Source organism: Talpa occidentalis, unplaced genomic scaffold (assembly GCF_014898055.3).
Source record: "Talpa occidentalis isolate TD23 unplaced genomic scaffold, MPIMG_talOcc4v2.1 talOcc4.9, whole genome shotgun sequence".
Taxonomy (NCBI): domain Eukaryota; kingdom Metazoa; phylum Chordata; class Mammalia; order Eulipotyphla; family Talpidae; genus Talpa; species Talpa occidentalis.
In genome coordinates this window covers 33211173-33235390 of record NW_023605305.1, presented here as the reverse complement: position 1 = coordinate 33235390, position 24218 = coordinate 33211173, and the positions used below count along the sequence as shown (strand labels likewise).

The following is a 24218-nucleotide window of genomic DNA, read 5'->3' as shown; positions in this document are numbered from 1 at the left end:
CTTTCAATTTATGAAGACATAACAACAACATCCTGGTTCTGCTCCAGCTGTGTCTCAGCCCAGCCAGCACCCCCTCCATTCCATAACACATGGCCTAAAATGAACATCCCTGAGGAAGGGCCCGCCTGGAGGTCAAGGCCCAATGCCTTTCACATGCCACAGACTTCAGTTCATCCAATGTGGAGATAGGCTGGCTTCACCCAAGCTGCATGGACCCTGAGAAATATCTGGCCCACTGGACAGGAGGGCCAGCCAAGATCTGGGTAGGCAGGCTCACCTGGGATGCTTTGGTCAAGCTGCCCACGTAGCCCTAGGTTCAGAACTCCCCAAAAGCCTGTGTGATGAAGTGAGTTACATTTTCTATACCTCTCTGTGTTTGTAAGTTCAGTGATAACTAAATAAAAGTGCTATGGTTTACTGACCACACTCTGGCCAGCATTTCTTTATTGGGCTAATACAGGCTGTCACAGTCCAGGCAGGTCTGTCTGGGCAGCTGGAATTTAGACAGGCCTGTCCAGGTAGCCAGGACATAAACATAATTGTCTGTGAAGCTAGAACATAGATAGGTGTGTCTGTCTGGATTTTCAATGTGGGGACAGGCCTGCCTGGGCAGCCAGAGTGCAAGTGAGCCTGTCCTGGTAGCCAGAGTGAGGACAGCCTGTCTAAGCTGTCACATGCAGGAGGTAGTGTACCTCCCAGCCTGCCCAGGGGATGATCTCGACAGACTCGGGTGGACAGATCACCCAGCCCCTAGTCTAGGCTCTGCTCTGCAGCCAGGACCAAGACTGGTCCCCACAAAAGGTCCCCAATCTGGCTCCCTTTGGTGAATGTTTTGCTATAAAGTGAACCCATGCCTGAGGACATTCCCAGACACGCTCCCTCATTCCCCTCACCTCCAGGAGGCTCTAGGGGACATGGAAGAGCTATGGCCACACACTTTGCTCTGAGTGTGCTTGGGGGAGAAGCTCCAGGGGCGTGCACCATGGACCCAACCCAGGAAGACACTGATACTGGGAGAGGAGACCGGTCTCCCAAGGTCACCCAGAATCAGGACGGCACCCACCTCCCACCTCATTCCCATCATTTTCCTCTAGGGGCCATAGTCTGAGGCATCTGGGAAGAGTCCCGGCCCTAGAATCCCCTTCCCACTGCAGGGTCCACCATGGACCTCTGCCTGTGTGACTACTTTTTGGGCCCCAAAAGCTGAACTTTGCACTGACCCCTGCTGGTCCAGACAGGTGCTTTGGAGCTTGCGCCGGGCTTACCCTGCCAGGGCTTAGTGCAGCACCTGACAGGAAGCACACACAGAGACACCACAAGTGCCAGACAGCGGTAATGCTTTATATTAGTTTTTCTGTAACAAGAGAAATCAGCTTTGACATTTTTAACCTTTTTTTCTTATAAAATTATAAAAAAACAGAACTCCCCACAGGCCAACGAATCAAAGAGTTAATCTCGTGGTGCAGCTGAGCCCTTCCCTCTCACCCGGCCTGGCCCCAACACCTCCACCACAGTCCTGCCCCAGGAGACTTTCCCAGCAAGCCTCAGTGGGGCTTGCCCATCGCAGTGGTCCCTGGGGGTGCCAGGGGGTCACAGGAGGGGCCCTGGCACTGTGACTGCCCTAGCAACTGAAAGGCAGGACAGCCAGTGCCAGGGCCACAGTCAGGAAGGAAAAGTACAAAAGCCAGCTTTTGTGAGTTCCAGAGGTGGTAGGCATCTGGCCACAGATGCCATAGAGATCGCTCTGTGTCTTCTCCAGGGGACAGACGGATGGATGGACAGATGGGCAAATGATGAGCTGTTTCTGACTGGGACAAGTTGTTGGTGGCATAGGCCACAGAGGGCTGTTTGCACACAACTGGTGTGTGTGTGTGTGTGTGTGCACGCCCACACATATGTGTCCGTGGACCAGCAGGGAGCAGGTACCCGTGAATGCCAGAGCAGGGTCAGATCCCAAGTCTGCATGACTCCCAAGGAGTGATGGAGGAGATGGGTGGGGCACAGAGGAAGACCTTTGGGAGGGTGTGTCTGTGAAGTGGCAGAGTGGGGGCTCACAGGCACAGGCACGTGCTGCAGAAAGGAATCCGGTGGTCCAGCGTCCTGCAGAACACATAGGAGAGTCAGGGAGGGTGGCAGCCCTCCCACGACCAGACTGAGGGAGGTGGATGATAGCCTGGGTGGCTGGCATAAGGGGGCTATGGGAGGGTCAGGCCACTGTGTGTGGGGAGGGTGATGCCCCTGGGAGCAAAGTCAGCAGGCTTTGACTGGGAGGTGCTCATGCCAACGTGGCCAGGGGCCTTTGGGTCCCACTGGCCACTCCCTGGGGCCTTTCCCAAGGCCCCATGAGATTGACATGACTGTGGCCAATATCCTCCTGAGGGGGGCAGATTTGCTCCCAGCCCTGGACTCCATAGGCCCCCTTGTGAGGGTGACAGCGTCCTCACTGAACCACCATTTATCCCGGACATTGCCCCCAGCTCTGGTTGAGGATAATGCCTGGGGAGAGGGAGCCTCATCTTCACATCCTGGGGCCCCAGGACCAGAGGACGGCAATTCTGGAGCACAGCCTCTGGGCCTGCCCTCCATGCTTGGTAGCCTCCCTGAGGTACACTCTGTCACCAGCTGCACCCCTGTTTCCAACTCCATGATCCACCATGGAGTCCTCAGCACCCTGCAGGCTCTTCTCTGCCCCAGGCCCTACTTCAATTCAACATCTGAGTAGGGCCTAGCAGCACCCCCATGACCCTCAGCGTAGCTCACGTTGATATCCCCTCTGACCACACTTCTCCCCCTGGCTCCTGGCCACCACTGGACATGCTTTCCAATAGCCCTGTCCAGCGGGCCATGCCCTCCACCCTCCTGTCTGCACCTCCTTCTCTTCCCAGCCTGACCCCTGGGAGCTACACCACCAGCCATTCTCTTGCCAATTCACTCAACTTCTTCGTTCCTTGCCCTCCTGTGCCCCACACATAGCCAGAACCCCACGCACAGATGAATCCAACTATTCCTCTCTCCACACTCACCCCCACCTGCTGAGCACCTCCTGCTACACACAGAGGAAACAGCACACTGGGGCACTGGCTGCCATGACTTTATGCCCCACCCCGAGCCACTCGCCTGTGTGTGACAGCAGCCACTCGGCCCGCCATGCCTTCTGTCACCAAGGATGGCTCTGCTGCCCCAACCAGTACCGCCTGCTATTTCCACAGGCACTGCTCACACCCGCTCTCCTCTCTGTTGTCTTATGGCTCCCTGCACAGTGGCCCTTCCCCACCAACACTCCAACCAGCCTATTCCTTTAAAAAGGCTAAACACGAAGGGGGCCCTGCCTGTACTTGACACCCCCTTCCCATTACCACCCTCTCCTCTCTTCACTGTAAAACTTCCTGATAGCATTGTCTACACTCCCTAGATCTACCCTTTTATACTTTATCCACTGCCATCTTTTCAGCCGAGACTGCTCCCTACTGAGTCACAGATGACCTCCACGTGGCCTCAGCAGTGCTCACTTCCACAGCATGGACAAGTGCTGAGCACGAACAAAGCTGATTTCCCACTTCCAGAGAAGACTGCACAGATGCATATTGCATGCACACATGTGTGTGCTTCACATGTGTGCACATAAGGGTCTGTGTGCCAGGCAAGTATGTGTGTGTACTCGTGTGTGTGCAAGTATACACATGTCCTGCATCTGTGGATGTCAGAGTCTGTGCATGTGTGTGCGGTGTGGAATCTGCAAGCATGTGCTTTGTGTGTTTGTATGCATGCTTATGAGCCTCAGTACATGGGAGCTGCTGCACTCATGTGTGCAGCTGCTGATGTTGCATGTAAGTGTTGCATCATCTCTGTCCTCACTCTGCAGTTTCCTCACCTCCTTCCCTTGCTGCTCCACAGCAGCCTTCTCTGCAGGCTCCTCTCACGCTGGCTGTGTACTCCCACTTACTCTCCTGGGGTGAGATCCCCAAGGCTGACTGGTCCTGGATGCCCATCTCTAGCCCAGACCTCTCTCCTGAACCCCAAGCCCATATATCCAACCCACTCCCAGGGAGCTCCCCCAGTGTCTGCTAGGCCCCTCAAATTCCACAGTCCCTTCTCCATACCTGCTCCTCCTGATGCGATCATCTATCCAGAATTCCAAGCCAGGGTAGGGATCTTGTTTTCTTCCTCAGCCTATACCCAGCCTTTCTACTCTGGCCCCTTAAGTCTGCACCCCACTCCCAACCCCACCTAACCTGGTTCAGGCCCATCTGTTTGTCTCCATCCTTGCTGCCCCACCCCATTATAGCTAGGCCCCACATCCATCCCTTGCATCCACCTTCTCGGCCCCTGGATCTGTTCACAAAGCCCATCACCCAGGGCTAGACTCCCCTGGCACAGCGGCCTCCCATAGGCTGCTGTTCCATCCCAGCCTCTCACCCAGGGCCTGGCACATACCTAGTGCTCTTACAGGTTTGAAAAATGAATGATGAAGCAGAAGTCTGCATAAAAACTGAACAGAAAGACTCTAAACAGGGGTCAGGGACAGGAAACTGGTGAGGAGAGGTGAGTGCACCCCACACAGGCCACCTACCTCTATCCAGTTCCCCTGGTCACTATCGCCTGTCCGCTTCCTCCTCATCCTCCTCATCCTCCTCATCTTCTTCCTTCTCCAACTGACCCCGGTCCTTGGAAACGGTGCCAAACTCAAAGTTGCCTTCTATGTCCAAGACCTGCAGGTGCTTCAGCCTCCGGAAGGCGCTTTCCACCACAGAGCCCACAGCCAGCTTGTTAAACCTGCGTAGGTATAGGCCGCCCACATGGGTCAGTGCCAGGACCCAATCCTCAGAGTCCCACCCAGACTCACATAGAAAGCAAAGGGGAATGACGAGCCCTACAGGAGATGGTGGGCAAGTTGAGACGTGTGGGCATCACGGGGAGACCAGGTTGTTCAGTGTGGCTACAGCCTGGGGAGCAGGAGTTAACTGTGGGTCACCCACCCATAAACTGTGGCCTGTACTCACACTCACTATCATGTGGGTAGCATGACAAGGGAGACAAGGGAGCAGGACAAGGGAGTCTCCCCTTGGCCTCTCAGCTGGCTTAACCCCGAGGCCTAACATTACTGGGCCACCAGCTGCAGTCCCCTCATTGCTTGCTGTGGAGTATTACACAGACCAGAGCAGGCCAAGCTGGGCCAGGACACCCTTGGCTCTGGAAAGGTGGCTGTGGGCTTTGATCTCAGGCCCCCTCAACTCTGTACCTCACTCTACTGCAGGAGCCGAGGCACGGGTCACACTGAACCCCCACAAGGCCCAGACACAGGACCCTGGGAGCACACATTCTGCCTTTCTCTGTTCTGTCTCCTTTTTTCTCTCTGATTTGGGAGTGTGGGGGAGAGGTGTGGGTGTTGAGAAGGACCACCCTGGCTCTGCTATATGGAAGATCCTCCTCTCTTTGGGGAGCTGGGTCCCCTTAATTATTCTAAACTGGCAAAGCCCAGTGAGGACTGGAATATCTACTACCCAGGGGGTGAGGCCCCAGCCCAGCCAGGCCAGCTGTGGACACAGCTGTCACACGAGCTCTCTGGGCTTCCCTAGTGGTGAACTGGGAAGACACTCTTTCCTCTAACTCTGTAACATCCATGATGGCCACATGCACCAATTTTTAAGGTTCCTGAAACAACTTTACAAACCTGTTACCTCACCAGTCCTGGCCAGGACTGTCCCCAGCCTTGAGAACAGAGGGAACAGAGATTCAGAGGGGTTCTGTGACATACTCAGGGCCAGGTGGCCAGTGAGAAGTAAAGCCTGGCTCCAGACACTGGCCTCTGCCTGCAAGCTGTTCCTATGTGCCTCAGCACCCTGCTGCAGCCGCGCAGACCCAGGGGGTGGGCAGGCGTTACCTGAGAAAGATGCCCTTGAGGTTGGGCGTGGAGTCGAAGGCATTGGCGGGCACGGCGCTGATCTTGTTGTTCTGCAGGTACAGGTATTCGAGCGACTGGGGGAGCCCATTGGGGATCTCAGTGAGCTGATTCCCAGCAATGTCCAGCAGCTACAGGGGAGTCAAAGCACTTCACAGCTTACAAAGCTCCCACCAACTCCCCCGACCCCAGCCTATCTCATTGTCATGGTAACTGTCAGGTGGGGTTTATCATGTTTTCCAGATGGGGAGACAGAAAAAGGTTAAGAGATCTGTCCAAGGTCACACGGTCACATAAGAGGCTGGACCCTGCATATGACTCCAAATCCTTGTTTAAATTGATATATGTCCTATCCATATGTCTCTTTCTGGCTCCCCACATGAATTCACAGACGCCTAAGTGTCACAGGCCTTCCTTAGCACACCTGTCACCACCATCAGACTGAAGATCCCAGAAAGGACCAGGGAAGCTCCCATCTTTGAATCTCACCCCACTGGCCTTGGATGAGGGTTGCAGGTGCAGCTGGTCATTCATGGACCTTGGGAGCCAGGGGAAGGGTGTGAAGCTCATGGTGACACTGGCATGACAGCTAGGCCCCAGGCCAGTCAATCTGAGGCACCATGTGCCTCCTGGACTAGCATCCAAGAGGCAGGCAGTCAAGGCAGTGGCGGTGGGCTTTCCAGAGTGCAGATCAAACCTGCAGTGGCAGGACCCTGGGGATGCACAGGCCAGCTCGCTGTCCCTCAGGCTGTCAGCATACTTTCACCCCCACACACACCTTTGTGGCCTCAGGAGGCCCCAACATCTCTAAGCCCCCTTCCTCACCCCAACAGGCTGGGGCTCAGTATCAAGTTTGGGGGCCATGAGTCCAGAGAACCAGGCAAGTGGAATCAAGATCCAAGGGGAGCACAAGCCTCATTCATCTTAGGGAGCACCCCTTCCCTTCCCTACTGAGCAGGAGTCCCTGCTCCCTACCATTTTCCCTCCATGTAAACTCCAGTGCTATCCACTCATTCCAAACATCCTCAGTGCCCACAAGTGCCAGAGACATGGAATCCACTGAGACATTTCCTCCAGGCTATCGGGGGGAGTGGGAGAGGGGGGGAGATGGACACAAAATATGACAATGGCAACCAGTGGAATGAGCTTGATGAGGAAGCCTGGGGGAGGGATCTGACCCGGCCTCAAGTTAGAAGTGGAGGCTAACTAGTGCAGATAGGGGCTCTGAAGCAGCAGGGGCAACTGCTTATAGAAAGATCCAGCAATAAGAGGAGGAATCTCTTCCCACACCAGATATCCCATCTCTGACCAAACTCACCCAAGCACAGGAAGGCATCTAATTTGCCCATAATTTGGTGGCTTCAGGGAGGAGGTGAGTCCTAGGTATGCATTCCAGAAAGGCAGTGACCCTCCATTTATCTAGTTCCTCATTGGGCCTTCAGTTCTAGAACTATTCCTGGCATATAGAGGAGACTTGTGGAAAGAATGAGTGAGCAGGTGTCACCAAGGAGAAGATGCTTTCAGCAGAGGGGCCAGTATGAGGACAGTCCAGTGCATCTGGAAAACTAAGAAGCACACCCAAGAGCAAGGGCAGACAGGCCTTGAAGGCCAAGGCAAGTATTCTGGTCTGGATACTAAGGATGCTCGGAGCGGCGGGTGGGGGGTGTTGTCACATAAGGGTACTGGGCAGGAGTGGATGGCAGGCATGTTTTTCAGGATACTGTCTAATTGCATAAGGGGACAGCTCCCAGGAAACTGGGGTCTAGGCCAGAAATGAAGGTGGTTTGGTTGCAGTATGGGCAGCAGGGATGGAAGGAAGTGGACAGATTAGAGATGTGATGGTAGAATTGGCAGGGTTTAGTAATGATTGCTGTTGGGGGGCAGACAATGGTGAAAAGGGGATGTCAAGGGCAACATCCAGGTTTCCCCTGGGCATGTGAGTGGATGTCGCCTCTTTCAGCAACTTAGGAAATGCAGCAGGAGGAGCAGGTGTGGAGGAGGAGATTGGGCCCTGGAAAAGCATTCCTGGGGAATATCAAAGAGGGACATCCACTGGCTCAGGAGGATGGATTTGGTGTCTGGCACTTGGTAGGGCCATCCGGATGGGGAGAGACATTTAAGGTTGTTCCTGCAGGCTAGCTGCCTCCCCCCAACTCCCAACCTGCTCCAGCTTCACGGATCTGAAGACCTCCCAAGAAGGTGATTTTTGAGCAGGGCCCTGATGACATCAGGGGAGGTTCTGACTGACTGGACAGCTGAGCTGTAGCAGACCCTCACCTCAAAGAACCTGGTCCTGCCTCCCAGATTTCTCCAAAGAAGTGATTTTTCAGCTGCTCATTGAGTCTGGAGGTTTCCTTTGTAGCCAGAAACCCAATCAATGCATATGGCCAGATATCCTTGAGGCCCCTTCCCTGCAGCCATGACCTCCTCTTACACCCACAGCACTTCTCAAGTTCATGCCTGTGGGTGGTGAGCTCAGCCTGGCCATTCCAACTGGACTCTACCTTTGTTCCTGTACCTGGAGGTGAGCTAGGCTGACCCAGGGATACCACCATATTCTCTGCACAGGTCAGCTCCCCCGCCCCTGAGGTCCAGCCTCTGCAGTGGGTACCTCCCTCACCATCCAGCCCTCTTGTCCAGCCTTCACCAGCCTCTCACACGGGTGGGCTCAACGCAGTAGCATCCCACACGGGCATAGCCCACCCCCCTTTTCTCCCCCTTACCTGCAGATGGGCAAGGTCTGTCCAGGTGCGGGGGCTCAGGGCCCGACTGCGCAACCGGTTGCTGGTGAGGTAGAGCTCACGCAGTTGGGCCATGCCAGCCAGCGCCCCCCGAGCCATGGCAGCCAGCTCGTTGCGCTTCACCTTCAGCACGTGCACGTTGCGTGGCAACCCCAGAGGCAGCGTTTGCAGCCGGTTGCCGGAGAGGTCGAGGGAGCGCAGCTGGCGCAGCTTGCGGAAGGCGTCGCGATGCACCTGCGGGCTGGTGATGCGGTTGTAGCTGAGGTTGAGCTCCTCCAGGAAGTAGGTGGTGGCGAAGTCTTCGCGGCCGATGCCGGTGATCTGATTGTGCAGGATCATGAGGGTGCGCACGCGGCGGGGCAGGCCGCTGGGCACCCGCTCCAGGGCGTTGTTGTACAGGTGCACTGTGTGCAGTCGCTTGAGGCCGTGGAAGGCCAGGGGGTGGATGCCGTTCGCGCGCAGCTGGTTGCTGTGCAGCAGCAGGTACTCGAGGCTCCGAATGGGGGTCAGCACGTCCGCGTCCACGGTCTGGATGGCGTTCTTCTCTAGGTGCAGCAGCACCAAGCTGCGCGGCAGCCCGGAGGGCACCCGCGACAGGTTGTTGCTGGACAAATCAAGATACTCCAGGCTGGAGAGCTTCCTGAGGGGAGTCGGGGTGCGGGAAGGCGTGGGGGGTCAGGATGGCTGGGAGGAAGGTGCTTGTTCCTACAGATTCCAGAGGGAAGTGGCAGGGAACTGCTTCTATTTCTCCTCCGCTTGGCCACTAGCTGACTGGGGACCTCAGTCCTCTCCAAGCCTCTTATTGGCTTGATTCAACAATAGGTTGTTGTAAGAAGGGCCTAACATGGTTTCTAACATATAGGAGTTTATCTGAAGATGAATTGTTTAAGGCTTGTCATAGCTACCCTGGGTCCTAAAAACAAATCAAAATGAATTTGTCCTCAATAAGAATGCTTGAGTTTCTAATTTATACCAAGAAGTCAGCCTCTGCAAACACGTCCTTGCCTCACTGGAAATTTGGCAGGCCATCCCTATACATGTCACTCGTTCTTGGGGACAGAAATGCCAGAAAAGGCACACGTCTCAAAGTTCCTTCTCCAGGGAGACTAAGGGGCAGGTGTGAGACGTCCTAGCAGGTGGGGCCTGGGCGGAGCACCCAGGGAGCTGTGCTCACCCTGAGGACCCAGATGGGGGCTCACCAGAAGGTCTCATTGTCCAGTCCCTCATCAGTCAGGTAGTTGTTCTGCAGGTACAGCTCACGCAGGTTGCTCAGCTCACTGAAGGCACCTGGTGGGATCTTCTCCAGCTTATTGTTCTGGGGGGTGGGATAATAGGGAAGGGAATGTGAGGGGCAGGCGGGGCAGGCCAAGGCAGAGCCTTGAGATGAGGTGTGGAGAGGGTCTGGAGAGCCATGGTGGGGAGGCCCAGGCCTGGAGCACTCCAGGTGTGCTAAGGGCCAGGCACCTGGGCTTCTGTCTGCTTCTCCACAGTGGATGCCGCGCTCTCTTGCCTGTGCCCAAGGCCCTACAGCCTTGCTACTGTGCCCACGTGGGTCTGGGCATTTCCCTAGCTCCAGGTCCCAGTTCTGGTTGTACCCTTCCCTGCCCTCTCCCTCCCACCTTGAGGTGCAGCTTGTAGAGGGCAGGAGGCAGGTGCTTGGGCACGTGGCGCAGGAAGTTGCTGGACAGGATGAGAATCTCGACGTTGCTGGAGCCATTGAACGTGTTGTCCGGCAGCCCGGCATCTGCCAGCTTGTTGTTGTGCAGGTACACGGACCTGGAGGACAGCGCGTAGATCCTCACCCACTCAGCAACTGTGGTCCCCTGCACCTGGGCCCAGCACCCACTCACCTGGTGAGCCTCCAAACCTTGCTCAGGTTGGACCTGGGACCCAGGGCACCCTCCTCCCACCCAAATCCAAGGATGTGGAGTTTAAAGACCCTCAGACCCTGCCTCTACCCATTTCTCCTACACAGCTAAGGGAACCAAGGACCCTCCAGAGATTTCCCCACAAGCTTATGGCAAAAAAAGAATTTCCTGACCCCTAGTCCATGTTCCTCCATACCCCACCTATTAACCCCACCCAGTTAGTTCTGTGGATTTCCTGAAGACAGAGACGGTTCCCCCAGTGCTCAGTGTGGGGCCTGGCTCAGGGGATAGTACCCCTCATTCATTCAGCAAATACAGTGAATGTCCTGATGTGCTAGGACTGTTCTAGATTCTGAGGCATGCAGTGGACACAACCAAGACCCCGCCTTCATGGAGCTAACGTAGTAGGAAAAAAGACAAGGAACAGAGAAATACATGGAAGATGCAGCTCATTCACGCTTTGGGGCATCTCCTGGGCCTTAACCTTCTTATCCATGGGATGGGGTCACACATGGTAATACTGGCCCCTCAGGGGATAGAGAGAATGAAGTGACTTATTTAGGGACAGAAATGGCATGTGGGGTTATCAGCCCCTCCTCATTGCTGGAGAGAGGTTTGGCGACAGCCCCCCAGCACCATCCACCCAGCTCATTCCTGTGCTGAGAGGTCTCACTCCTCCCAAAACAGCACCAATGAGGACTTATTCTGCCTATGGGGAGATGCTTCCTTCTCCCAGGGCTGTAGAAGGAGGAAAAACTTTCACCTGGCTCCCCACAATTCTGCAAACATCATCCCATGCCCTCACCTGCTGGATAATTCTTCCTTGTCATTAGGTGTCAGCCCTCAAGATCCAGTGCACCTGCAGCCCCTGATAACCCCCATCACAGCCCTGGGTATGGGAAATCATGCCCTACTGCATAGCACACCCCTCCTCCAGGGCGGTCCTCTGTGTGCCTTACTCAGTGGGCAGCCTCTGCCCTAGCTCCCCCACCTCCCCTAGCCTGAGCCCAGGGCCTCCCTCTGACCTCAAGTTTGGCTTCTGGCCAAAGGTGAGCCCGTAGATCTTGGTAAGATAGTTGGCAGCGAAGTCCACACTGATTAGGGTGTTTGGCAGGAACCGAGGTGCCAAGGTCAGCTGCAAAGGGAAGTTGGGGCAGAAGGACCAATGAAGGGCCAGAGGATGGCTCTGGGTCCCCTGCCCGCTGCTCACCTGCAACTTGTCTCCTCTCTGCAACTACAGCCATCTTTCTAAAATGGAAACCTATCCCATAATAGCACAAAGCAGAACCTCCATGGATCCCCATAGGCCTGAGCTTGATGTTGAAAGTCCTTTGGGCCTGTCTCCAAGCCCACCTGTGCCCCTGGCCTCTCCTCTCATTGCTCTCCCACCTGACCCTGTGCCCAGCCACAGTGAACACCCACACTTCCCAGACACAGCCCACTGCAGTCTTCACTCACTGAACAGCAGTCACCGAGTCTACAATGCTCTGGGCATGGTTCCAGGTATTGGACGTGTCCTGGGGAATAAGGCGGGAAATTCCTGCCCCAACCCCAAACCAAAAGCTTATATCTTAGTGCAGAAGGCAAAAAACAAGGAATAAAAGTATCCAACAGTGATCACTGCTACCTGGAAACTAAAACTGGCTGAAGACATAGAACAGCTGAGCTGGGTGCTCAGGGCAGGCCCCCTCAATAGGTGACACCTAAGGTATGATGGCACCAAAATGCCACCTACCGGGAGAGCTGGAGCAGGGAATACAGACCCTGTGAGAGGGTTTCTGGTTTGGGGACTGGAGCAGAGTGAAAGAAGCCCATGGGGAAATGAGTTAAGAGAGGTGGAAAGGCAGGACCACACCGGCCTGTGGCCACAAAAAAAGTGTGGGTTTCATTCTGGGCAGAAGGCAAAACCTCTGGATAGTCATGGGCAGGGAGGGGAGGTTTAAGGATAGAAACAGGGCCTGGTTTTAAAGGTCCAGGGCATGCAGTTTCTGGATGGTGGTCCAGTGCTGGGGTGCTGAGGGCTATGGTGAGCCTGAAATCTGTGAATGGAGAAGTCCTGGATTTGTGGCTCAGACCAGCACAGATGTAGGTGGTTGGGGCCAACATTTACAGAGAAGGAAAGGTGGCAGAGGATTGGGGCATAGAACTGTGGGTGGAGAAGGTGATTCTAATTCCATTAGATGGCTAAGGGAGATTTCAGCAGGCAGATCTTTGAGTCTCAAGTGTGGAGAGGGGAAGCCTGGAAACCATCACTAGAGGTGGTGGTGATACAAACAGACAGTAAAAGCCCCAGGAGGGCACTTGACACCTCAAGTAAACTCAGACAGAAAGGGCTGTGACAGCGACCTGGAACATGCCAAATACGAGGTAGCTGAATGCGTTTGAGCCTTTTCTCATGCTCGCCCTTCTCCTGCAATTCCTTCCCCTCAGGCCTCCTGTCTGAAATCCTGTTACTCTTCACTGTCCTGCTCAGCTGCCCTCTTCTCCAGGAAGCCCTTCAGATATGCTCTCCCACTACCCATGATCTCTCACTCTGACACTCCTGTAAGCTCAGCCTTCATTTTCATTATCTGACTACTCTGATGCCCTGGGTTAAGGATTGGGGTCTGGGTCAGTCCTCCCAGGGCCATATCCGAGCAGCGATGGGGACCCAGTAGCCAACCCAAAGAGGCCCTAGTGAAAGTTCCCTGAGCTCAGCCCCAGAGACCAGGGGGTCAAGGGAGCACACCCCACCCTGCTTGGGCCCCTCACCTTATTATTGGCCAAGTACAGGTAATTGAGGTTGGTCAGATGCTCAAACGCCTCCTCTGGGAGCCCTTCAAAGGACAGGCATCAGTCAGAGCCCTGGATGAAGGAGACGCTACAGGGGAGCACGCCAGCACCAACCCAACCCCCTAGCCTATCCCACTCCCAGCACTGGGGAGCGCACTCCCCACACAGGTTCAGCCCCAATCCTTTCCCAGCCAGTCTGGACCAACCAGCCGGTAGAGCCTGCCCAGCCCCATTTTCTTTCCCCTTGCTCAGAGAGACACTAGCTCAGAGCCGCAGGCAGAGAGAATCCACTCAGGGATAACAGACCCTTCAATTGCTCAGGGCGGCCCAGGCGGGAATAGATCCCTATAAGGTCAGGCCATGGGACAGAAGATCCCGGCTGACCCTTCCCTGCGGGGAAGGCATGCTCTCCCTGGTCCTAGAACAAGGCAGGGCTGTGGTCTCTGAGCCTCCCCATGGTCTGGCCCACCCCTGCCCTATCTGGCAGGCGCAGAGTCAGGACTCAGCTGTCTCTGGGAGCCTGGCCAGGCTGGCCCTTCTCCAGTCCTGTCGCTGGCCTCTGACACTCAGTTCCGGGCTCCCAGACCCTCAGATGCTGGGGCTCACCCAAGTATCTAAGTAGAGGGAACAGTTATATAAACTGCGCCTTGTCCCCCCGTGGGATCTGCTGCTGCCACTGGGTAAAGCGATGGCCATGCCGCTTTTAGCAACATGAGAAATGTAACTGCGAAGGGGAATAAGGCAGTTACAAAAGTTATATTAGCTGCACTATGAATTCAGCTGTGGACGAAACAACAAAAGAGAAAAGACTGCATTGAACCGTGGTGATGGTTGTAGAACTGTATAAACCTAAAACCCACCAAATTGTGCCTTGAAATTGCATAAATCGTAAAGTCTACAAATTATGCCTTTTAAAAACAGAAAGAAGGGCCTCCTTGATGGCGCAAGAGGTTAAGCACGCACTATGAAGCAACCCACAGCCTCTGCAGCACGAGTTCAATCCCAGGTCGGCCAGGGAGCAACCCACATGGCACAGCAAACCTCTCCTGTCACGCCCACTGCTCCCCTCAGCAGCGTATTTCATCAGTCTGCCTGTTCTGTTCCCCACTCTGTCTCTGGTGAATCCTCTTACCCCCCGCATCTCTGGCCCGTACCCCAGCTCTTGTATGCATAAATAAATAAATCTTTAAAAAAATAATAAAATAAAAACAGAAAGAAATATCCCAGAATGCCGATAATGATTAACCCCAAGTGGCAGAATAATGGATCGATTTTTTTCTTTTCCATTTTATTTTGTACATTTCTAAAGTTTCTGTTATAATCAAATTATTTTCATCATCAGGGAAAAAATAACCATTTAAAAACGTGAGGACTTTACGATTCTTTGACTCTAAGGCCTTCTGTGATGGAAGAGTCTATAACAAAGGTCTCCGAAGCCTCTCCCCTTCTGACTCTCAGGCCTCACAGACACCAAGAGGTAGCTTTTAGAAAACCCTAGGGAGGCCCTTGCCTGATGGCCCCCCTGCCTGCCCAGACTAGGCCTGCTCTTTTCCACACCCCGAGGTCTGTAGGGCAGGGCTCTCCCTATAGGTGCCCAGGCCTTCCCCGGCATCCCCCGCACGGTCATGGGCTCTGGCTGAACTCTCACCTCGGGAAGTCAGGCGGTTGTTCTGGAGGTTGAGGGTCTCCAGCCCATGCAGCCGGGAAAGCTCCTCAGGGTAGATTTTCTCCAGCTGGTTGTTCTGGGGAGTGAGGGTTAGAGGCAGTGAGAAGGTAGCTTGGGGGTTCCCGGGGTCCCTGCCCCACTGGAGGCCCAGCCTACCCTCAACCCCTGGAGCTAGTCCCTCTGTTGGGCACCTCCCTGGGGAATCCCCCGTCCTCCCCAACCCCTGGTAGCAGGCAGCCCTACGTGCTGGCTCTGGACCAGCAGGTACAGCAGTAACCAGTACAGATGTGTGGGTGCCACCTTCTAGGAACCCACATATGTAAGTCGACAGGCAGTTCAGACTCACAGTGCATCTCTCCTCCAGACCTGCTCCCCAAGTATCCTCCCCTGGTGACAGGCATCCCCAGGGGAAGCCTGAAGCCACTCTGGGCTCCCCTTCTGGTCCCTGCAGTCCCTACTTACTAACAAGACATTTTAAACCTGGGTCAGAAATCTTCCCAGCTGTGCTCAGGGGCTGGATTAGAAGACCACTCTGGCCCCAGGCACTAGCCTTTCCTCTCTATCCATTAACTCTCCCTGTTTAGGTCTCTCCTTCCACAGTCAGCACAAGGGCAGGATATGTCTTAATGCTTCCTGCAAGCCCCCACACAGTACCAGAGGTACCCAGGAGATATTTTATGAATGAATGAGTGAGTGAGTGAACCAATAGTAAGTGCTGTCCTCACCTGCCCCTTTTCCTCACAGGCCCCCCTAGCCTCGAGCTTCCACTCCTGCCAGCCCAGGTAAACCAATGCTATGTGACCGTGGACCAATCACTTTCCTTCACTGGTCCTGATCTCTGGAAATGGGTGCAATGGCCCTTTGCTCTCCCCCGAGGACTACTGGGACACACAAGGGTGATCATGGGTGCACCAGCGCTCTGGAAGTCCCCTGCCTAGAACGCATGTTCCACTTCTTGAGATTCCGAAAGATAGCCCAAGCTTCAGCTGGGTAACGCTCTCTGTCCTCTGAGCACCCAGATAATGCTAGAGGGTCTCCTTTGCTCTTACATCCTTGGTCCCAGTGGTGTCTGGGATACGCTGTCTATTCAAAGGATTAGGTTCCAGGCAGGTCTGTCCATTTTCAGACAAGGCTGACTATGTACAGGCCATGGCCCAGACTCCTTCAAGTGAAACAAAGCAGGTTATAATGTCATGGCACTCTGTGCCCGGCCATCAGAGGGCAGCACACCACAGCGGAGCCAAACTGCTGATGCCTGAGCTGCTCTAGCACCGTGGCAGGGGGACATGCATCTCGCATGCAGGGGACAGCCCATGACCGCATAGGCCTCACCTGCAGGGACAGATGGTTGGTGCGCTCAGGCAGGCCTCCTGGGAACTCATGAAGGTTGATGCCCCCGCAGTCCACAACACCCTCCTGGGAGCAGGCACAGTCTCGAGGGCAGTCTGTCGTGGCTGGGCCAGATACCGGCTCCTCGGGACTCAGAACCAGCACTGGCTCCTCCTCCACAAATTCGTTCTCTTCAGGGCTCAGGTTGGGGGAGGCACTTCGGTCAAACACTGGGGTCCTCACCGCCAGCACCCATCCCAGCTGCAGCTGCAGAGGCAACAGCAGCAGGAGCAGCAGCGCCCTGCTCTGGGCCATGGTGCCTGCAAGAGGGGTTGAGTCAGGCCCAACTTGGCAGCAGGGCTGGCTTAGCCTGTTAGGTATGGTTGGCATGTGGGTAGGGCCCGTGTCATCATGGAGCCCTTGGGACACAAGACGTAGTCTACTGTGACGTCCCTGAGACACGCCTGATTGCTGACCACCACCCTCCCCCATTCCAGCCCATAAGCGTCATCCTCTGAAGGGGGTGGGGTGAGATGAAGCTCTGTCCAGGTCTGCAAAACCTCCCACAACCCACATCAGGCCTGGCCCCAAGGAATCTGTACCCAAGCAGGGTCCCTTGGAGCTGCAGGGATGGGGGAAAGGGGGTGGCTTCAGGTCATGAGGAAAATGCTGGGGTGCCATCTCTGCAGGTCATGGCCTAGCTTGATTCAGGGCTGTTCCCTGGAGTTCTCTGTATAGGGACCCAGAAAACAGCTCTGCAGTGTGACAGGTTGTAATAAGGCAGTAGCTCAGGTGCAGACTCTGGAGTCCTATACATCCAGGGGGAGTGCCCTCCTCTCCTTAGTGGCTCTGACCTCACTGAGCTTCATTCCTCATTTTACAACACAGATCTTCACATAAACTTACAGCAGCTGGCACCAGTGAGGTGATGAGGGCTGCCGTCCCTGCAACGATTGCAAATGCAGGTACATAGTAGTCTCCAGACTCAGTCCATGAGTCCTCTCCCCAACATTAGATGGGGGACCACAACCCACAGAGCAGTTAAAGGCTGGGCTTGGAATGGGTAAGTTAACCGGGGGCTTGATGGTGATACTGATCAAGAAGGAGGCTCTGGAGCCTCCCTGGTGGTGCAGTGGGTTGAGCATAGCACCGCAGCCTCTGTAGCGCTGGTTCGATTCCCGGCTGGCCAGGGAGATTCCCTCATGGTGCAGCAGACCTCTCTTGTCTCACCCACTGCTCCCCTCAGCAGTGTATTTCGGTCCTTCTGCCTGTTCTGCTCCCCGCTTTGTCTCTGGTAAATTCTCTCACCCTCTTGCGCCTCTGGCCTGTACCCCAGTGCTTGTATAAATAAATAAATCTTTAAAAAAAAAAAGAAGGAGGCTCTGATAAGGGACCACGGTGATGGTTCACAAGCAATATGGTGGTGGGAAAGCTAAGGGGACTACACCTGAGGGGAGAAAGCAATTACTGTATGAAACTGAACAACCATGTAAGAAAAATCAATTAAAAAGAAAAAGAAGGAGGTTCTAGCCCAGGCAGCTGGGGCTGTGAAGTCAGCTCTGTCTCCTAGTATTACGAATTTGGGCACACTTTGTCACCCTTTGAACCTCAGTTTCCTTATCCTTACCACGATGTGGTAACAGTCATTTTCATGGGGAGACTGAGAGTCAGTGGCAATCACAAACTGCGCACAGTAAGTGCTCAATAAATGTTAGTGTGCCCTACCATTAATCTCTGATCTGTGGGCATTTTCCACATCCCACCCATCCCATTACCTGCTCCAGAAACCCCACTTCTTTCCCTCCCCTTGTCTAGATATTGTGTGTGCTTTTCAGTCCATCCCCAGGCCCACCTCCTCCCAGGAGGTTTGCAGACAATGGCCTGCTGGGAACTTCTGCTAGCCTGTGGCTGCCACAGTATGTCAGATACCATTTTGCTCACTCATTGGCTCAGTTAGCTCCCTACTGTGAGGGCCCCTCTCCCCTTGGCATGGTGTGGCCTGTACAGGGGGTACAGGTGAGTTGGATAGGCCCTGCCCTCAGTTTGCAGGGGGGTGCTGCCCAGTACCAATAACCACTGTACAATAGTCCCAGACTGGGACCCAGACTGGGTGAGCTCTACAAAGTATCCAACCAAGCATGTGACTCCACAAGGCTCCAGAGAGAACAGGAAAAATCACCAGACTTGCTTGATCCTATAGGCCTATAAGGCCTGAGCAGACAGGGGCCCAGCCACCGGCCTGGCAGAGAACCAGCACACACATAGCTCCACGGCTCCAAGGATCAGTCTGTAGCAGCGAGTGATGCATACTGAGCCTGGCCCTGTGCCCACCACCACACCCTGCTGCCCCTGTCCCCTGACTAAAGGAGCAGCAAATCCTCAGCCAGTCAACAAATCATTCCTAGGTTACATTATAACACCCTCCTCCCCCAGCTAACTCAACAGCCCTTAGCCAGCATTAGACCAAAGCCGCCCTCCCTGCTGTCTGTCTGACCCACGGTAGACAAGAGCGCTGGGGGGCCAACTATGAACCCAGGTTCCAATCATGACAGGAAGCCAGGGAGAAGGACCCTGCCCCACCTATCCCGTGCACTACTGAATGGGTTATTTTTCCTCCCTCACCTTCAGTTTTGTATCTGTAAAGATCTGTAAACTATCTATGAAAATATTTCATTTACATTAACATTATGAGCCATATTTAACATATTATCATCACCACCTTAGAGATAAGGGAGCTGAAGTCTGGTGGGGTTGGCCAAAGTATCACAGCTGTTAAATGGCTAAGCGAGCTCCCCACCCCGGTTTTAACCTCGATGCTATGGAGTCCTGCCCTGGGCCACACACAGCTGGGCACTGAGGACTTGGACAGACCTCAGGCTGGCTCCTGCCCTTAAGAAGCTCAGATCTGGGCCTCCCTGGTGGCTCAGCGGGTTGAACGCAGCACTGTGAAGCTGTCTGCAGCCTCTGCGGCGCCGGTTCGATTTCCGGCCGGCCAGGGAGATCCCCACATGGCGAGGCAGACCTCTCCTGTCTCACCCGCTGTTCCCCTCAACAGTGCTTTCAGTCCACCTGCCTGTTCTGCTCCCTGCTCTGTCTCTGGTGAATCCTCTCACCCTCCCGTGACTCTGGACTGTACTGCAGCTCTTGTATAAATAAAAAATAAATCTAAAAAAAAAAAAGCTCAGATCTATACTGTCCCACGTGGTAGCCACCTGTGGCCACTGAGCCCTTGAAATGTGACTAATCCAAACTGAGATGTGCTGTAAGGGAAAGTGTAGGACATATGCATTTGAAAGACTTAGGACAAAAAGGAATGAAAACTATCTCAGTAATATTAATATTGCAGAAAGTATCTCACGTATGCTTATATTGGTTATATGATCATAATTTTGGATCTATTGAGTAAAATAAATTTGTTAAAATTAATTTCATTTGTTTCATTTTTTAAACATGGTTTCTAAAAAAATTTTTATTATAACTGTGGCTTACATTTGTGGTTCATATTATATTTCTGTTGGTAACACTGGTCTCCAGCACATGTAATGACTGAGTATTATAATCCCAGGGTCAGAGGAGATGTGACAGAGGGAAGCTACAGTCTGTGGGGCCCAGAGACACTAACCTGGCCTGGCTTCCCATAAGAAGCGATGCCTTCCCCAGCCAGGAAAGCTGAGCAGAAGGCAAAGGGGAAAGGGTGACATAAGCAAGGGGGTGAGTATGTGCAAAGACCTGGGGCAAGAGAACCCCCGCTGGCACCTCCACATAGCTTAACTGAGCGTCTGCTGGGGGCTTGAACTGGGAGTGATGCCAGTGGGTACTGGCTAAAAGCAGGCCAAGAAGGGACTTGAAAACCAGGTTAGGGAAAGTGATCCTTTATCTTAGGGGGGATGAGGAGCCTCTGAAGATCAGGAGTGTGACACAGGTAGGTTTGTGGAGGGAAGGGTGGGGCACTCTCAGAGACCAAGCAATGGTGCACACGGGATAATAAGCTCTCTGGGCAGACAGGGAGATACTTGGCCGAAGGGACGGAGAGGAGATACTGGACTCAAAGGGGAGGAATGAGAGGGCTTGACAAGTGGTGACCCCTGCCCCTGCCCCCAGCTACCTCCTCCTGGGGACCTTGGGATCCTGGACAGCTGTAGTTCAGCCACCTGGTTTGCTGTGTGACCTTGGTCATGTCACCGGCCCATCCGAGTCTCAATGTTTTCTGTTCTTCTAAAAATGTTGATCGAGATAAGGCCCCAAGTCCATTTGTCTGCCCAACTATGTTGGAGCTGTGTGTGGAAGAACTGAGAGAGCTGATTCCTGATCCATGGAAGTCTCCCTCATGAGACTCACACCGTGAGCACAGCTAATGCTGGGCGAGGGGTCGCTCAGTTTGAGGCAGATCCTCCTCACATGGCAAACTTTGCAGCCGAAGGACATGGGTTCCAATTCTGACTGCTGGGTGGTCCTGCATGACTCACTTCACTCCCCCCAGCCTCTGTGCACTCACTCGTCTAGGCATCGGAAGCGGCAGCTCTTCGTAAGGAGCATATGAAATGACAAGCCTGGCCAATGTGACATACATGGGGTTACTGTTCCTGAGGAAGTGTCTGGGCCTCACTGCCTTCCCATCTCCCCCAAACCTGGGGAACCAAACCTCAAGCCCAGAGGGCTTAAGTGGGGAATTAAGGCAGGCTTGAAGAGGAACAGGGAAGGGAGACCCAAATCAAGAGGTAGTTCCTCGGCCCCCGGCCCTACCTTCCCCCTCAGGTAAAATTCAGTAAAAAATAATTGATTGTCTGCTATGTACCAGGCCCTGAACAGCTACATCTTATTGACTATAATACAAATGCTGAGACAAAGTGTTCCTATTTTGCAGATGAGGAAATTCAAGCACAAAGGAGGTCCCACTGCTGCCCAATTCCCAGCAAATCTCCTACTCAAAAGCCCCTGCTCCTAGGATTCCAGCCCTCTGGGCCGGGGGAGGGAGCGCCTTAAAATTCCCACCACACCCCTGGCCCGCGGCATCCGCGGCATCCTTCCAAACTCAGCTGAGCCTGCCCTGACTCCTCAGGCATGCACACGTGCTCGGGAAATATTTCTGTATGAAGGAATTTGTGAAAGCCAGGTTGAAAAAGACCTGCAGTATTATCTGGTCTGACTCCCTCAAGTTTATCAGTGTGTAAAGGCAAGGCCAGGATTAGAGTTTGTCTTCTGACTCCTGTCCAGAGCCTTAAGCAGGTCTTGAAGGCTGAGTAGGAGTTATTCAGGTGGATAAAGGGAGGGAAGGCATGAGTAAGAGAGAAGAGTAAGGGGTGTTTAAGCAGGGGGGCTGGAGATCCAAGCCTCCAGGAGCATTAACCACCACGCTAGGGTGTCGGTAGCAGGGAGCCATGGAGGGTTCCAAGTAGAGTTTTCATATATGACTCTACCAGGTCTAACGTTCACCCCACCCCACCCTGCCCAAGATTCAGATAGAAGAGACAAAGTATGCTCCCACAAGTGTTCACGAAAACGGTCAAGTGAGTCTGACATTTAACTTGCACTCTAGGCTAGAGCAGACTGTGCCAGGGACCCTAAAAGTGGATGTGACCATGCAGGGGCCCTCTTGGTTCACACCATCCTGCCTCTGGGAGCCAGGTAGACCACAGCTTCACCTTTCTCTGCCCGACAGACGTCCAAGGGTGGAAGCTCAGGTTGCGTGGGCCTGGATATGTCCCTTCAGCACTCCAAGCGCCGGCGAGCATCCCCCGGTGCCACGGGGCCCCTGGGTCTGCGCGCCACTCATGCTAGTGCACGCCCGCTCCTTTCCTGAGGTTTAGGCTGCAGCTGAGACCTGCCACTCCCAGCCCCAGCTGCAGCCAGGCGCTCGCCGCGGCCGCCTCCTCTTCCACCTGACCGCGCACCGGGTGTTTTAACCCCACCACCCAGCGCCCCGCCCCAGACCAGGCTGGAGGTTCTAGAACCTACACTCTGGGTTTCCGCCGCATTGGCGGGAAGGCGCCCAACACGCTTCCCGCGATCAGCGCCCCCACCCCACCCCCTACCCCGCCTCAGGGCAGCTGTCCCAGCGGGGAGGAAGCCGCGCAGACAGACCGACACCAGGCCGCCGGCTGAGAGCTTTGGCTCGGCGAGTGCGCGGCGCTGGGCTGAGGAGCCGAGCCCCGGGCGGGTCCGGAAGGCGGACGCTCGGACTCCTTCACCTGTCCGCGCGTCAGGTGCGTCCCTCTGCCCTCTCTAGGCCTCAGTTTTCCTTCTGTAAGTCTCGAGCCTCCCTGGCGGCGCAAGGGATTAAGACGCAAACTATGAAACTATCCACAGCCTCTGCAGCACGAGTTCGATCCCCGGCCAGGGAGCAACCCACATGGCGAGGCAGACCTCTCCTGCCGCGCCCGCTGCTCCCCTCAGCAGTCAGTCTGCCTGTTCTGTTCCGGGCTCTGTCTCTAGTGAATCCTCTCACCCCCCCCACACACACCCCTTTCTGGCCTGTACCCCACTTCTTGTATGCACAAATACATAAGTCTTTAAAAAAAAAAAAAAGGTCGGGGTGGGCTAGCTGGACGGAGCCGACGTGGAGAGACACAGTGTACTCTGCGCCCAAACTTTGAAGTTCAGGGGTCCACGCCCCTCCCCACTTCCACCTGCCCCCTCCCAACACACACATTCCGGGTCGCCCGCCCGCATCCTTTCACTCCCCCTCCCATTCACCCTCAGATTCTTTCCAGATGTGCGCGGCGGGAGGGGCCCGGGGGCTGGGACCAGCCTCTGGACGGAGAGGAGAAAAGGCGCCCGCTGGGGTCCGGATGGCGGAGGGGTCGCGCCTCAGAGAGCGCCCTGGGTCTGCCCCTCAGCGCAGCGCTCCCGAAAGGAGGCGAGAGGCAGCGGCCCCTCCCGTGTCAACGGCTGAGGCCGTCGGACCGGGCGGCGAAGTCCGAATGCGCTGCCCAGGCGCGGCCCGGGGCCCTCCGCCCACCCGGCCGCCCGCCCGGTACCTGCCGCACTCCCGCGCCGCGCCGCGCCCCGCCGGCGGAACGCGCTCTCCGAGAGGCCGCTGCGCTCAGCCGGCGCGGGCTCCTTCCATTCAAGTCGAGCCGTGCGCTCGGCGACGCAAGTTTTGTTGTGGGTTTTCTCGTCCCCGCCTCTCCCCCGCCCCGTGCATCTGCTGGACGCCGGCCTCCTCCGGACACAGGCGCAGGGTCCCCGCAGGCGCCGGGAGGGGAGGGCCTGTCCCCTCCCCGCGTTGGACTTGGCTCGGCCCCACTTCCCAGGGAGACAGAGCCGCCACACCGACCCCTCTTCACTCCTGCCGGGGCCTGCTAAACCGCACCCCCCTTTAAAAGGCTGGAAAGGCGGGGTGTCTAGCCCATAGGCGACCTGGGTCCCAGCCTTCCGCAGCGGAACTGGACCCCCTTTAGGCCTCGGCACCTGAAAGGAGGGCCGAGTAGCGGGCTCCCTCACCAAGTGCCTGTGAGCTCAATTTCTTCCCCATGGCAGGGATTTTGCAACCACTCCAGGCACGAGTACCTTTCCCGTCACACTCCCACCCTAGGGTCCTGGGCCGTGGCTAACAGGGCCGTCAGCCAAAACTTCGCTGGGCCCCTTCCCGGAAAAGTTTCCCGCCCTCCCAACTCCCTTTACCTCCCACGTTGGCCCTGGGCCTGCAGCCTGGTAAGCCTTGAAGGACAGAAAATTGAATTGGGAGTAGGGTGCACGGGGATCCAGTGTAGGGAGACAAGGAAAGTGAGGAGTGGACCCTCCCAGCATCATATTGCTCTCAGGAACTGAAAACGTTTCCAAGTAAACGAGCATTAACTACTAGCAGCTGAAGCAACACTGTTTGGTGCCAGGAGCTTCGGTGGTGGAAGGAAGTGGGGCTGGGCTTAGGTGGTACTTGGCATCTCCACTACCTCACAGGGCTCTTCCCTGTACCTACTCTGGCCTGTGAGCAGAGCAGCCAC

At 55.2% G+C, this 24218-nt stretch overlaps 1 protein-coding gene across 2 annotated transcripts; it reads right to left on the bottom strand.

The window, feature by feature from the left end:
* Positions 1-1326: 1326 nt before the first annotated feature.
* On the bottom strand, positions 1327-23799 carry PODN (podocan). Of its 2 annotated transcripts, none has more exons than XM_037499745.2 (11): positions 23719-23799; positions 16279-16595; positions 14929-15022; positions 13260-13324; positions 11534-11643; positions 10260-10416; positions 9840-9955; positions 8623-9280; positions 5882-6030; positions 4571-4773; positions 1327-2100 (listed from the first exon to the last, which is right to left on the bottom strand). In XM_037499745.2, the coding sequence occupies exons 1-10, from the start codon at positions 23747-23749 to the stop codon at positions 4593-4595; spliced, it is 1878 nt and encodes a 625-aa protein (XP_037355642.1). In that variant the 5' UTR covers positions 23750-23799; the 3' UTR covers positions 1327-2100; positions 4571-4592. The 2 variants fall into 2 exon arrangements, with proteins under 2 accessions (XP_037355642.1, XP_037355643.1); XM_037499746.2 differs by lacking the exon at positions 23719-23799 and adding an exon at positions 23253-23272.
* Between the last annotated feature and the right edge of the window lie 419 nt (positions 23800-24218).

Excerpts from the sequence above, each read along its gene's own strand:
- PODN (XM_037499745.2), bottom strand. The coding sequence starts at position 23,749 with ATGGGGAAGAAATTGAGCTCACAGGCACTTG. Across the intron at positions 15,023-16,278 it reads CCAACCATCTGTCCCTGCAG|AACAACCAGCTGGAGAAAAT; the intron begins GTGAGGCCTATG and ends CTCACTCCCCAG. Across the intron at positions 10,417-11,533 it reads GGCCAGAAGCCAAACTTGAG|GTCCGTGTACCTGCACAACA; the intron begins GTCAGAGGGAGG and ends GCTGTCCTCCAG.